This window comes from Pleuronectes platessa, chromosome 5 (assembly GCF_947347685.1).
Source record: "Pleuronectes platessa chromosome 5, fPlePla1.1, whole genome shotgun sequence".
In the NCBI taxonomy this organism is placed as follows: Eukaryota; Metazoa; Chordata; class Actinopteri; order Pleuronectiformes; family Pleuronectidae; genus Pleuronectes; species Pleuronectes platessa.
Window position 1 is genome coordinate 1,038,622 of NC_070630.1, and position 13,359 is coordinate 1,051,980.

Sequence of the window (13,359 nt, forward strand, 5' to 3'; positions counted from 1 at the left end):
AAGCCTGTAACACTGACCCCTAGTGGCCAGATCTTAGATCACATGAAGTTAGTTTCTAAATGTTTCTGAAACTAATAAAGTAAATGAATAAAAACTAGAAAGAGACTCAATCCAATCGTTATGTCTAAATAAACATTTTAATGAACAACTCAAGGTTACAAATGACGCTCGTGTGAAAAACACACAAAGCTTTAATACACAGATTTCAATAAATTACATTAAAATACAAATTAATTTCACACTAGGAAACTCTAAATCGCTCTAGTCGCTAAATGTCCTCAGGGTTCAGTGCGTCTGATTATCCAAGCAGCACCTGAATGCATCATCACAAGACAAATGTTGTGTTCAATGACCATCGGTCAGAGCAGCTTTGTCTCCACCAGTTTATGGTTTTAACAGAAGATCCAGTAACTGCTTCTCCTGCTGGAGCCGAGCTGGACGCAGCTGACCGTGGACCTCTGGGGACGTGAAGGCAGCGCCCCCTGCAGGGCACTGGTGCAGGGTGACCTCCGGGTTCAGGTGTAGGAGGTGAAGAGCTTCTTCTCGGCCTCAGTGCAGGGTTAAGAGGATTTGACCTTTGACCCGCTGTGTTGCCTCTTCCTCCGGGCTCTTCGGTTCTTAAACCAAACCTGGAAACAATCAGAAGAGTTTGAGTTAGAAGTTCTTCAAAGTTCAGTGTGATCAGAACAAACCGAGTTAATGTGAAGCAGCAAAATACAACTGACTCCTACAGGGAAAGTGACTTTTCATTTAAACTGTATTAATTCAAGACTTTTTTTATTAAATAAAACTTCTCAGTTAAACTAACGTATCTGTCAAATAAATACAAAGTAAATGTAAATAAGTTCATATTCAAACTACAACATCAATCAGTAAATGTTGTGAAACCACTTTTAAATTCACTGGATTTGGATTTTTACTCGGATCTGATTCAAACGAGCTTTTAAAGTTGAATTTGAAATATAAAGAAGTTATAGTTTTACTCCAACTCCAACTTAAATCTCAAATAAAAGAAGAAAGAAGAAAGTTAGGTCCACGTGCACGCGCGACACTCACCCTGATCGTCTCCTCGCTCAGGCCAGTGCTCCTCGCCACCCCGGCGCGCGCCTCCACCGCCGGGTAGTCGGTGATGTGGAACAGCGCCTCCAGGTGTTTGCTCTGAGTATCGGTGAACACAGTCCTCATCCGGGCCTTCTGGCGCGGCGGCTGCAGCGCGGGCACGCTGGAGTGAGCGTGCCCGTGGTAACCAGGCGACAGCTGAGCATCCACTGTAATAAATAATATAAAAATAAGATTTAATTCAAGAGGAACAGATAATAAATAAACATGTTCTGTCTCATATTTAATAAAGTTCAGAACCAGTGAAACCTCCTCACCTCCGGACTCTCTGCTGCTGACGTGGACCCACATCCCGGAGCTGGGATAGAATCTGCTGATCCCAGATCCGTAATAACACGTGTCCCCGAAGCTCATCCCCCCGAACTGCAAGCAGCTGGAGGCCGGGACCGGGACCGGGACCGGGACCGGGGCTGGAGGCCGCAGGCACCCGGGGCACGGACACAGGCCCTCGACCGCGACCTGCTGGAGGAACCGGCCCGGAGAGAATCGGCCCGGAGAGAACCGGTCCGGAGAGAACCGGCCCGGAGAGAAGTCCTTGGCCGGAGGTCTGCGTCCGAACTGCGGGGACAGGATGCGCTCGATGCTGAAGTCGGACACTGTGCTTCCCTCCATGGTTCAGGTCGGTCTGAGTGAGGGGCCATCAGGGGCCCACCTATAAGCTCTGCTCCGTCCTCCTGCTCCATCACACCTGACGGCTCGTTCATATGCAAACGACCTCTGACCTCTTTGAACTTCAGATGTTCAAACAGACAAACGAGCTCAATTTAAACTCGATCTAACTTCACATCAGAAGTTTGATCTGTGTTCTACAGGTTCCTCTCATCTTAATCATCACTCTCTTTGTTGTTCTTCACACAGTTGGGAAGTAATAGATTACATGTAATCAGGTTTATAACATCACATTACAAAAGATTTGTAACTATAGTCAGTCCTGGTTACACCTGAACAACTGTTTAATAGAATGTTAATTAAAAATAAAGTAAAATTGTAAAAGATTACATGATTACTCTTTGAATAAATTCTTGAAATATGAAGAACACATCACACACGTTGTGTCCAAAGTACTCAGATTGGATTACATAATAATATAATAGATTACGATACCATTTATTTTCAGTAACTGATTACATCTCAAAGTAATCTGTCACTAACCCTGTTTATTCAGTTCTTTCATGTTAAAAGTACATTTTGATATCAACACTTAATGTCTTCATGTCAATGGTGTTTTTAAATTAACTTTATTGTAAAAACAGATTGTGATTGTGAACCACTGGTCATCAGACTCCTCTGTAGTGTGTGTTGGTGGCCAGCAGGTGTCGCTACACTCCAGGCTGTGATCACTGTGTCAAACAGGAGAACAATACAACTTTGTGAAGTTTATGTTCAATAGAAGAAAAAACATCAGAATCAAACAGTGATTCAGTAAAACATTAGTCACACGTTCTTATAAACAGAGAAGTTGTTCAGATAAACTATAAACTCATATAGATCTGATAAATTATAAGGATTTCACTTTGTCACAGTGAAACAAGAGAACAAAGTTTTTAATATGTGAACCAACAGTTTGCTTCAAATGAATAAAGTTCATCAAGTCACAACAGCTCCATTAGTCTTTATTGGTATTAATTAAAAACTTGTTGTTCAATGAGACAAGGGAAAGTATTAAATATGGATGTAGAGACAGTTTCTCTAGTTGAGAGTGTGAGTGACTTCAGAAGAAGTGATGGTCTCTGTGAAGTCTCTGTGATCTGGTGGATCGTTAACAGATCTGAAGCAGATTCAGAAGACGACAGAAACCTTTAAACGTGTGAACGTTCAGTTTATTCTCATCCTTTCATCTTCAAACACTTCAGTTAGTTTTGATTCAGACGAAGGAAACAACAACACGTCCAGTGAAGAAGCGTTTGATGGATCAATGAAACATCACAGGAGGTTTGATGAAGAGAGAATCTTCTGAGTGAAGCTGCTGTTAAATGATTTATTGTCCAGTTATGAGACGTTTCAATCAAGAGGCTCCTCTGAGACTCAGGAGGAGCCTCTTGATTGAAACCTTCTCTGTTTCATCTGGAATGGCTCTTTATATTTAAATACTTCACCTTTGAATACTTTATCTTTAAGAATGAACAGGTTCTGTTTCATGTTGGGAAGGGGAGGGGGGGGGGGGGGTTGGTGAGGAGTCTTCAGCTGCAACAAGCAGCTTCACCACTAGAGGTCACAGTGAACCTCTAGTGGCTGTTTTCAGTACATGTTGTATAGATGAGATAAAGTTACTCAATAGATTCAGTCCCTCCAGGAGTTCATCATCTATGATTTCAAATCAATATAATAATAAAATTATTTAAACTTTAAGCTCAATCACGATTAATGAATGATTCATATATATTGTATTATTACCACCGAAGGGATTCACAGGTCCAGGCCCTCGATCAGAAGTCTGGAGTCACTCAGGAGGCTCCATGGAATCCACCTCTGAAGACCACGTCTTTTCTATCAAAGAGAAATATCATCTCTGATCCTTCTGGTCTCAGTCGAGCAGTGGAACGTTCCTCATCAGAACAGAGGAACATGAGTGAGAACATCTCCACCATCACCTGCTCCTTCAGGTCCAGGCCGTGGGGATGAAGGCTGACGTCTCCTCTTCACATTAGACCTGTTCTCTCCACAGGGACGAGCTCACAGGCGACCTTTCACCCTTCAGCTCCTTGTGGTGAAGATGGAGGACGAGTCCGCTCCTGGGATCTTCTGCCTCGTGAACTCACATCTCACAGCAGCTCAAGAACATCTCCTCTCAGATGTCCAGTGTCAGCAAGAGGACTTTCAATTTGTCATGAGCAACGTTAGCATCCATCAGGGAGGGAACTGAGGAGGTGGCTGAACTTCTAGAGCACTTTGACTTTACTGTTCTTATAAGTGCTGCTTCATGGAATCTGGAGATTTAGTTTGGACGAGACAAACTTCATGAAAATGTCCAGAGCAACTGACTCTGTCGTGGTTCTTCTCACAGAGAGAAGCTCCAGAACATCTCAGGAGAACATTCAGAGTTCAGTGCAGGTCTGATGAATCAATAAACACACACACACACACACACACAAAAACACACACACACACACACACACACACACACACACACACACACACACACACACACACACACACACACACACACACACACACTCCTCATCTCTCTTCTCAGTGTGCCAGATTAAAAAGTGTCTAACGCTCGCGCTCATTGAAAAAGGTCAGAACTGATGTCACAGTAAAGGTCGCTCACACACACACACACACACACACACACACACACACACACACACACACACACGCTCACACACACACACACACGCTCACACACACACGCTCACACACACACACACACGCACACGCACACACTAACACACACACACACTGACACACACGCACGCACACACACACACTGACACACACGCACGCACACACACAGCTTTTAGAAAAGCTCATGTACACATGTTAATTTGAACAAAAGGATTGAGGGGAGTTCATGTGCTGTGTGAGTGTGTGTGTTTGTGTGTGTGTTGGTGTGTGTGTGTGTGAGGGGGGGTGTGTAGCATAAAGATGTTACGGGGTGCTGCAAGCTGATTGGTCGGTTCGGGGGTACAAACCGTGCTTTGGTTGGCTGGTTTGTGTCACAATAGGAGCTGTGATTGGCTGACAGACGGACAATGGCTGTGTCATTGGTCGGCAAAGGAGAACAAAAAGCCTGTTTGAGCACTGAGGCGGAAAGGTGAGGTCAGTGTGTGTGTGTGTGTGTGTGTGTGTGTGTCAGTGTGTGTGTGTGTCTGTGTGTGACCTGGGGGGCTGGGCAACACATGAGTTGCTCTCGTATGAATTATGTTGACGTTCAATAACTTGAACCACATCATCTGTATTTGATGATTTCACTTTATTTACTAACAAATAAAGTCTTTGAATAAACATAATTAATTATGAACGATCAGCTCTCTGTTGTTTTATTGTTAAAATGAGTGTGAGACTGACTTGAGATCAGAGGACTCTAAACACTCCACTGTGGTTTGGTGCAGACTGAGTTTCAGGGGCTGTCGGGTCCTGGTGGATTGTTTGAGAGCCACTGAGCAACCTTCTGGTTTCTTCTGGATCGGGTCTCACTGGACTCTGATCTGTTGCAGGATCCGTTTCCTGCCTCTTCTCTGGGTCACGGTCTGATGTTTTCCAGGATCCAGAGTTGTTCCTGGTCCACGTCCTCCTCATCACAGTCGTTTTCCAGGTTTTCCAGGTGGAGTTCAGACGTCCTTCTCCCCAACAACGTTCTCCAGCTCCTCCTGGAGGATCTGGACAAAAAGAGGGACATGTGTAATCCCTCAAGCAGCTCTGGGTCTAACCAGGAAGAGATGCATGAAGAACCCTGAGGAACCTAATCAGCTCCTTCTGATTCCCTCTAGAGGTCCAAACTCCTCTCCCTGAGGCCGAGGCCAGAAACCTGCAGAGGAACTCTGATCTTATTCTGAACGACCCAGAGCTGAAGACCACAAGTAGGAGTTGAACCGTTGGTTGACAGAAGAATGAAAAGCTTGGAGGTCCGGCTCAGCTCCGTCTTCACTGCTTCAACCTTTAAGAATATGATTTTCTCACATTGATCCTGTTCTTGATTATGTTTCACGGACGTTTGACCCGAGTGGTGTGAAGGCTCCAGATGAGATGTTCTGAGTTGGGAGTTTCCCTCTGGTCTCTGGTGTGAGAAGGTGAACCACGAGGAGAATGTGCGTCTTGACTTGTACTCTTATAACGATTAATTCAAAGTTGAAAAGAGGAAAATATGGAACTGGTTTTTCCTTGTAAACCAGAAACGGTTAAGCTCCGCCCTCTGAGGTCTAATGCTCTCATAGTGTCGTCCCTCCTGAGTCTGATCTGCGAGGTCTTAGCTCAGTGAACCATGAAGAACCTCCTCACTGAGGCCAGGAGATGCATCTGTCATTAACTCGACCAGCAGCTAATCCTCCAGAGCTTCCACGTCCGAGAAGCTGCTCCCACTTAGCTCAGTAGCTGCTTAGACCAGAACTAAGCTCCTGAGGCTCCTCATGTGAAGTGGGTCCATTTAGCTCCTCGGCCCTGATCCCCCAGTGAAGTCAATCAGCTGCTGAGAGAATCCCCGACTCAGGAGTTCTGCTGCAGACCAGACCCCAGGTGGACGTGTGTCGGCCATCTTAGGACATGAAGACGTGCTGCAGGTTCCTCAGCTGTGACTCCATTGGTTTGAAGGAAGTTTCTTTCTCTCGAGAATCAAACGGCTGCCATGATGCTGCTCTGCTTTAAATGTGGCTGCTGCAAAGAACTGTGGGACGCTGCTCCTCCTGTGATGAGAGGAGGCAGAGACCAGCTGTCCTCCTGCAGGTCCGTCCCCCGGACACATGGGGACACATGGGGACACACACACAGATCATGTGATCGTTACACTTCAGGAAGAAGCTCAAACAAACACGTGGGAGGAGCTCGAGTGTTTACAGGTGGATCTGAGTGGGGGGGGGGGGGAGCAAGGACCCAGCGGAGGAGGCGTGTCTGAGGCAGGTGTGGGGCTGGGAGGGGGCGGGGCCTGTGGCCTACCTGCCGCAGGTAGCTCGTGTTACAGCTGCTCGTCACGCACGGCTCCTCACGCACGGTTCTTCACGCACGGCTCCTCACGCACGGTTCTTCCTGCCCCTCGTCGCTTCATGTGGACACTTCCGCTCCTCGACCGCACCTGAGACACCGGAAGCGATCCGAGTGTCGAGTCCTCTCCAGCTTCCGGGACCTTCTCCTGTGTTTGTTCGCTTCCTGGACGATGAGCTCATCCACCTGCACGTCAGTATATCATCACGCACGCACCTCATAGCGTTCAACCTGCAGTCCGACTTCCGCTTTGTGTGTCCGTGTTGTGTGTTGTTTTGAAAGTGAGGATTAACACGTGAGGAGACGGTTTTTGTGTTTTTACTCATATTGTGGGGACCTGCAGCTGATTACTGAGTATGAGTCAGGTGTGTGTGTGTGTGTGTGTGTGGGTGTGCGCGCGCGTGTGTGTGTGAATGTTGTGTGTGTGAGAGAGAGAGGGGGGGGCAGTCTTTCATAGACACACAGGCCTGTCAGTGTCCTCTGTGCCCCCAGGATATGACTTTACAGGTGTGTGTGTTTGTGTTTGACCTGGTTCATATGAGACATCACTGTGATGTTAAAGAAGTTGTTCAGAGAATATCTTACTTTTTATTTGTTCAGTCCATAAATCACAAATCCCAGTGTGTGTCGTTTCTCTGCTCTTCATCCTGGAGAGTGAAGAGCTGAACTCAGATCAGTCTCATGACATCACACAGATTGAACCACCTGAAGGTTTCATGGACGACGTTGTGGATTTTATCATTTTGAATGTTCTCTTTCTTTTTACAACTTGTTTTTATTTCCCCACCCACTTTCCACTCGGGTCACGTGTCATGTATGTCGACGTCGCAGCGGAGTGATGTAACCACTCTGATACTGGGTGGTTGTTGCTGGGATGTTGTCGTCACTGGTTGTTGTGATGGAGCAGCTAACAGCCGGCGACCTGCAGGAGAACGTGTCACTGTGGTGGAACCGTTCCTCCGCCCAGGGACGGCGTCACACTCTCCGTGTTTTGGCGGCAGACTGATCCTCGGCTGATCCTGGGCCAGCCGGCGTGTGCTCACTCGTCCCTCAGGACGCCGTCTCCGGTGGATCCTTGAACCAACAACGTTCACCACAGACTCTGGGATGTAAGTCAACAGTGACACAAGTTGTTCAGTGATCAACAACTCGCTTCGACGCAACGTGGAAACTAAACAGCTGACGGGCGCCACCCGGGAAGAATCTACCACCGTGCACTGAGCTCGTGCTGAATGAAACAAACACAAACAAACACAAACAAAGCTCCGATGTGACTCAACAGAAGCAACAACAAGAAACTAAACATCTTCTATTTACTCACATTGTGAATTAAACTCTGATTTGAAACATCTGCCACGTTTTGATGTCCACGACAAACCTTCATGTTCCCAGTGACCTGAGTGTCTCTGAGACTCAGATATTGAATATTCAGTTGATGTCCTGTGATGGTGGACGTTCAGATGATCTCATCTGTCTCCGTGTCCCTGGAACCTGAACGTGTCCCTGGAACCTGAACGTGTCCCTGGAACCTGAACGTGTCCCTGGAACCTGAACGTGTCCCTGGAACCTGAACATGTCCCTGGAACCTGAACGTGTCCCTGGAACCTGAACGTGTCCCTGAGCCCACGTCACCTGCAGCGTCTCCACTGTAGCTGTGTCAGGTGTCATATCTGAGTCCCAGCCTCACACAGCAGGGAGCTGAGAGGCTGAGTAGAGAGCAGCGTGAGTCCGTTCACACCTGGAGTCATGTGACATGAACCATTATCATCTGTCACGTTTCATTTGACTTCTTCAAACTGGGTCAGGGTCTGTTGTGAACCTGCATGTTTATAATCAGCTGTTTGTTTCTGTGGAAGTGACAGAACCCTGAAGCAAGAGACAGGTTGAGAAGAAACTCAATGTTCCAACAGTAGAGTTTTAATATCACCACTTTTATTCACGAGTCACTTCCTGTCAGCAGATCAGTCTCAGGGCCACGATGAAGAGAACTGAAAACTATGATTCTGAGAATTCAGTTGAAATGTTATATTTAGAGTTTAACTTCAGAAGCTGCTGCACGTTCCTCTTCTCATATTCACCAGGAACCAGGACACGTCCACTGAAGTCACATCTTTATCTCTTTGTTTAATGATTTCACTCTGATTCAGCCGCTCCACTTTCATCCTGACACTCGGACTTTGGCCTCGAGATGAATCTGATAAAATCCTGTGAACAGAAAGTGACGGATGAGAAGAAGAGGAAACAGTTCCTGAGATGATTAGAAGGTTTTAAGGTGTTAATGTGTTTTTATTAGCTGAGGCTGCAGGGGCTTCAGACCCCCCCCCCCCCCCCCATGACTCACAGCTAGCTAACATCTGCAGGCTAATCCCCCCCGACGCCCATTACAACGCATAATGTTATTACACCATTAAACAGCCTTCAGCTTTATGGCTGCTGTTACCTGCAGCACATCCAGCCTCTGCAGACACACACTGCAGGGCCAGGCCGAGCCAAACCGAGCCAAACTGAGCCAAACCGAGCTAAAGAAGAACACCTCTCACCCATCTTGCAGGTAGCTCCTCTCCAGCCTGAGAACTGATCGATACCCGTTCACGTTTTATCGTGTTGCAGAAACCTTCGACTGGATTGAATGTTTATTTCTGAGCGACCTCTGAGTCTCGAACCCTCCTGAGCTCCGAGCTGCTTCTGCTTCCTCCTCGGAGGTTTAATAGAAACACAGAATAATGTTGAGACAGTGACTCGACAGGGAGGAGCAGTGCAGGACTCCTCACGGTTTTTACTCATGCTTTTATTTTGTTTGTCTTGTAAAGAAGTTTCTGAGCCATGTTGAAGGAAAAGACTTTTCTGAGATCTCAAGAAGAAAGTGTAGAAAGAGAATAAGGGCAACAAGTCGAGCTAGAGGGAGAATCAGAAGTTCAGAGTGTGTTTGGTTTTTAATGAGGAATGTTGAGCATCTTGTTTAGTTCAACTAAATTCTCCAAATCTCATTCTTCTTCTTCCACATGGTCGTAATGCACCGTCATCGTAAAGAGTCAAAACCCTTTAAAACACATTATTATTGTTATTCATTATAGAGTCTTTAATGCTTCTTCACCTCAGAAGCCTCAGACTTACAGTTTGAAACACTAGGGGGCGTTATGAGCCATGTTCATGTTGTAATAAATGAGAAATTAAATCCATCACTAATGTATTTCATCAAGTAAAACTCTTTTAATTCAGTTGTGGTGCAGGATCTCTTAGAGACTCACATGTTCCCGTGATTCTCTGAGCTGCCGCGTGACGACACCTCAGCTCATTAACATTCAAATCTCCAGAGACACATTTACATATCTGGGTCACGAGATAAGATCCGTGCAGTGAAGAAACCACGAAGAGGCCTCTGACATGCTCTTTGATAAATCCCAGTTTCACACTGTGGGAGTCGTTTAAAGACCTGAACTGTGTGTTTGGTATTTTAACGTCACAGTTGTGTGTTTTAGATTTGGGCCTTTTTAGGGGATTTTAATGCGAAAGTGAGAATATATTAATACATCATATAATACATGTGAGTATTTTCTCTCTCCTTCCTCACGTCAGGCTTAGTTTAGAGACGATTTGTAAACCCTCCTCCCTCCAGATCTTCTCACCGGCTCCTCCTCTTCCTCCCGAGCGTCTCCACAGTATTAGTAGAAATCAGGTGTCTCCCTTTCTCCCGCACTTTCCTCTCGCTCTGTCCGTCTCTCTCTTTCTGAGGAGGACAGAAAGGCCTTTTGTTCCCTGCTTGCCTCCTTTTGTCCACAGAAGACAATGGAGTGACTCTGGGGGCAGGGAGGAGGACGAGGAGGAGGAGGAGGAGGAGGAGGAGGAAGAGGACAAAAGGAAGAAAATAAGTTGTGTGGACAAAGACACACAAAAGGTGGAGGGGAATAGATTTTCATTAAGAATTCTGTAAGTGGCAAACTCACATAGCAAGAAATTAAATATAAATCTGTGTATGAAACATTACACTGCACGTCTTCTACAGTCAGAACATCAGCATCAAGGAGAAACTACATTTACTGGAAATCTACTGGAAAGGGTTGTGTGTGTGTGTGATTGTGTTTGTGTGTTTGTGTGTGGAGAGCAGAGGGAATGATTAACTTTGTCTCAGACTCTTTTTTAATCAGTGTTGCCTCTAATAGTGTTAACTTCCTCTCACCTCTATCACCTCCTCAGCAGAATGCCGCTCTAGCTCTAACGCAGCCGCTCTAACTCGTTCGTCTCTTCAGCTCGACGGTGAAACTTCAGGGTTTGATTCATTTCACTGCTGCGCTCCAGCATTTTCAGATCTGCACTCACTGACCCGCCGGGATTTTCTCTACACACACACAGACCCCCCCCCCCCCCCCACACACACACACATGTTATGACTCTCCCTCTGTTGGAGATGTTGTGCTTCAGTGAGATCTTTCCTCTGGACGCTTCAGTCACCGGCTCCTCATCATCTCAAGTAGACGTGCATCATATTTTAAGTGACGGCAAACTCGGCTTGTTTCATTGTTGAATTCTGTCACCACTCCCATCTGTTGTGTTTGTGTTTGCATTGTGTGGCTTTTGCAGTTGTGTTGTCCCCTTTGCAGTCGTGTTTTTCCTCGATGTGCATGTGTGGGACGTCTCGTCCTCGGTCCTCAGGCCTCAGAACACAACGCTGCGTCCAAACCAAGCTCCGCCCCCCTCGTCCCTCCGCTGCTCCCCCGTTAGACTCGTGTCTCAGGCCGTTTGTATGAACGAGTCAAAGCCGAGTCCTCGGAGTCTTCACCTTCCTGATCTCCTTCTCCAGCTCAGTGTCACTATCAGGTCCAACAAAAGACATTTTTTAATCCTAATAACCCGACTCCTCTTCCTCTGCTGTGCTCAGTTTGAAGTGAGGAAGGTGAAGTCCTCCTGGTCTCAGCAGGGACGGGTCTTAGTGCTGGAGATGAGCCCCCCCCCCCCCCCCCCCGGGTCCCTCACGCTGATCTGACTCCAGAGCAGCTGAACAGCCACGTGTACAGTAACAGGAGAATCAAGAGACTTTCAGTGACGTCAGCATAAATCATTTGATAAGATTTATTCACAGTAGAAAAACTAATTCTGAGCTTAAATGTGGTGAAAGAGGAAAAGCAGCTTGAGAAGTTTGAGATAAAGTTCTGAAAGTAGATCATCTTCTAATCTGTTCAGTTAAACTCGACTTCCTGTCAGAGCAGTTACCTGGAGACTGATCATCTCAGGCCCCTGATGGTCGACCACACCTTTCATCACCCGGCTGGAAAAATCACTTCAAGTTGTCGTGAAGCTGAAAAGACGAATGATTCGTCTGCTTCTCCTCAACAAACCACATGAGGCCTGATGCTTTCATCTGGATCAGGATCTGAACAGGATGAAACATCTCCTCTGGGTTTCACTGCAGTGTGTCCTCCTGCAGCACAGGTTGTGTGTCTCAGTGTGTCCTCCTGCAGCAGAGGTTGTGTGTCGCAGTGTGTCCTCCTGCAGCAGAGGTTGTGTGTCTCAGTGTGTCCTCCTGCAGCAGAGGTTGCGTGTATCAGTGTGTCCTCCTGCAGCACAGGTTGTGTGTATCAGTGTGTCCTCCTGCAGCACAGGTTGTGTGTATCAGTGTGTCCTCCTGCAGCACAGGTTGTGTGTCTCAGTGTGTCCTCCTGCAGGAGAGGTTGTGTGTCTCAGTGTGTCCTCCTGCAGCAGAGGTTGTGTGTCTCAGTGTGTCCTCCTGCAGCAGAGGTTGTGTGTCTCAGTGTGTCCTCGTTGTGTTGGGACATCTCAAGTGTTTTCACTAATGCAGTTTGAATTCAGTCGACCCCAACATGTGAACCATCCACACAACATCAAGCCCTATGAGACAAACTGGGATTTGTGAATATGGGCTATACAAATAACATTTGATTGATTGATAATAGTTATTTTAATCCAACCTCGCCCTCTGGTAGATAAAACCCTTTAGATTCCTCCAGAGTGACCTCTGACCTCTGACCTCTGACCTCACCAGAGCCTCAGGTCAGCTCGGATGCTGTTGGATCAGATTCAGAGTCGAAAACGGCATGAATGAAAATACAAGGTGTGTGTGTGTGTGTGTGTGTGTGTGTGTGTGTGTGTGTGTGTGTGTGTGTGTGTGTGTGTGTGTGTGTGTGTGTGTGTGTGTGTGTGTGTGTGTGTGTGTGTGTGTGTGTGTGTGTGTGTGTGTGTGTGTGTGTGTGTGTTAGCTGCAGCTGGTGACTCATCAAAAGATAAAGATGCTCTCTCTTTCCCCCTCTCTCTCTCTCTCTCTTTCCCTCTGTCTCTCTCTCTCTCTCTCCGGTAAATCTACATAATGAGGCACCATGCACCGCTCCAGCTCACTCGGGGAAACAGCTGTGTGGTGTGTGTGTGTCTTTGTGCGTCCACATGTTGAACAGATGTCTATGTTGTGTGACACCTGTGTCTTCATTTTCCTCTCTCTCTCTCCGTCCACACGTTCTGGACGTGATGTCACCTGTTGTCGGGCAGAACACGACAGGAGGTGTGTGTTTGTGTCTCAAACCAGTGTCCGTCCCTTTACTCAGATCTGAACCGAATTATGAATACAGTACTACAACGTGTGTCCCCCCCCTTTCC

At 46.7% G+C, this 13,359-nt stretch overlaps 2 protein-coding genes across 2 annotated transcripts in view; one reads left to right on the plus strand and one right to left on the minus strand.

Annotated features, from left to right (window-relative positions):
- Positions 1 to 560: 560 nt before the first annotated feature.
- On the minus strand, positions 561 to 1,731 carry dharma. Its single transcript, XM_053423058.1, has 3 exons — positions 1,377 to 1,731; positions 1,057 to 1,268; positions 561 to 629 (listed from the first exon to the last, which is right to left on the minus strand). The coding sequence occupies exons 1-3, from the start codon at positions 1,729 to 1,731 to the stop codon at positions 561 to 563; spliced, it is 636 nt and encodes a 211-aa protein (XP_053279033.1).
- A 5,028-nt stretch (positions 1,732 to 6,759) lies between these two features.
- si:ch211-137a8.2 (uncharacterized protein LOC777613 homolog) overlaps positions 6,760 to 13,359 on the plus strand; it is a 14,553-nt gene continuing 7,953 nt past the window's right edge. Inside the window, exon 1 of the mRNA XM_053423059.1 lies at positions 6,760 to 6,948. The gene's annotated coding sequence lies outside the window, so the exon portion shown is untranslated. The remainder of the gene's footprint in view (positions 6,949 to 13,359) is intronic.

Coding starts and splice junctions, on each gene's coding strand:
- dharma (XM_053423058.1), bottom strand. CDS start 1,731: ATGGAGGGAAGCACAGTGTCCGACTTCAGCATCGAGCGCATCCTGTCC. Junction 1,269..1,376: donor CAGCAGCAGAGAGTCCGGAG/GTGAGGAGGTTT, acceptor TATTTATTACAG/TGGATGCTCAGCTGTCGCCT. Junction 630..1,056: donor TGAGCGAGGAGACGATCAGG/GTGAGTGTCGCG, acceptor GATTGTTTCCAG/GTTTGGTTTAAGAACCGAAG.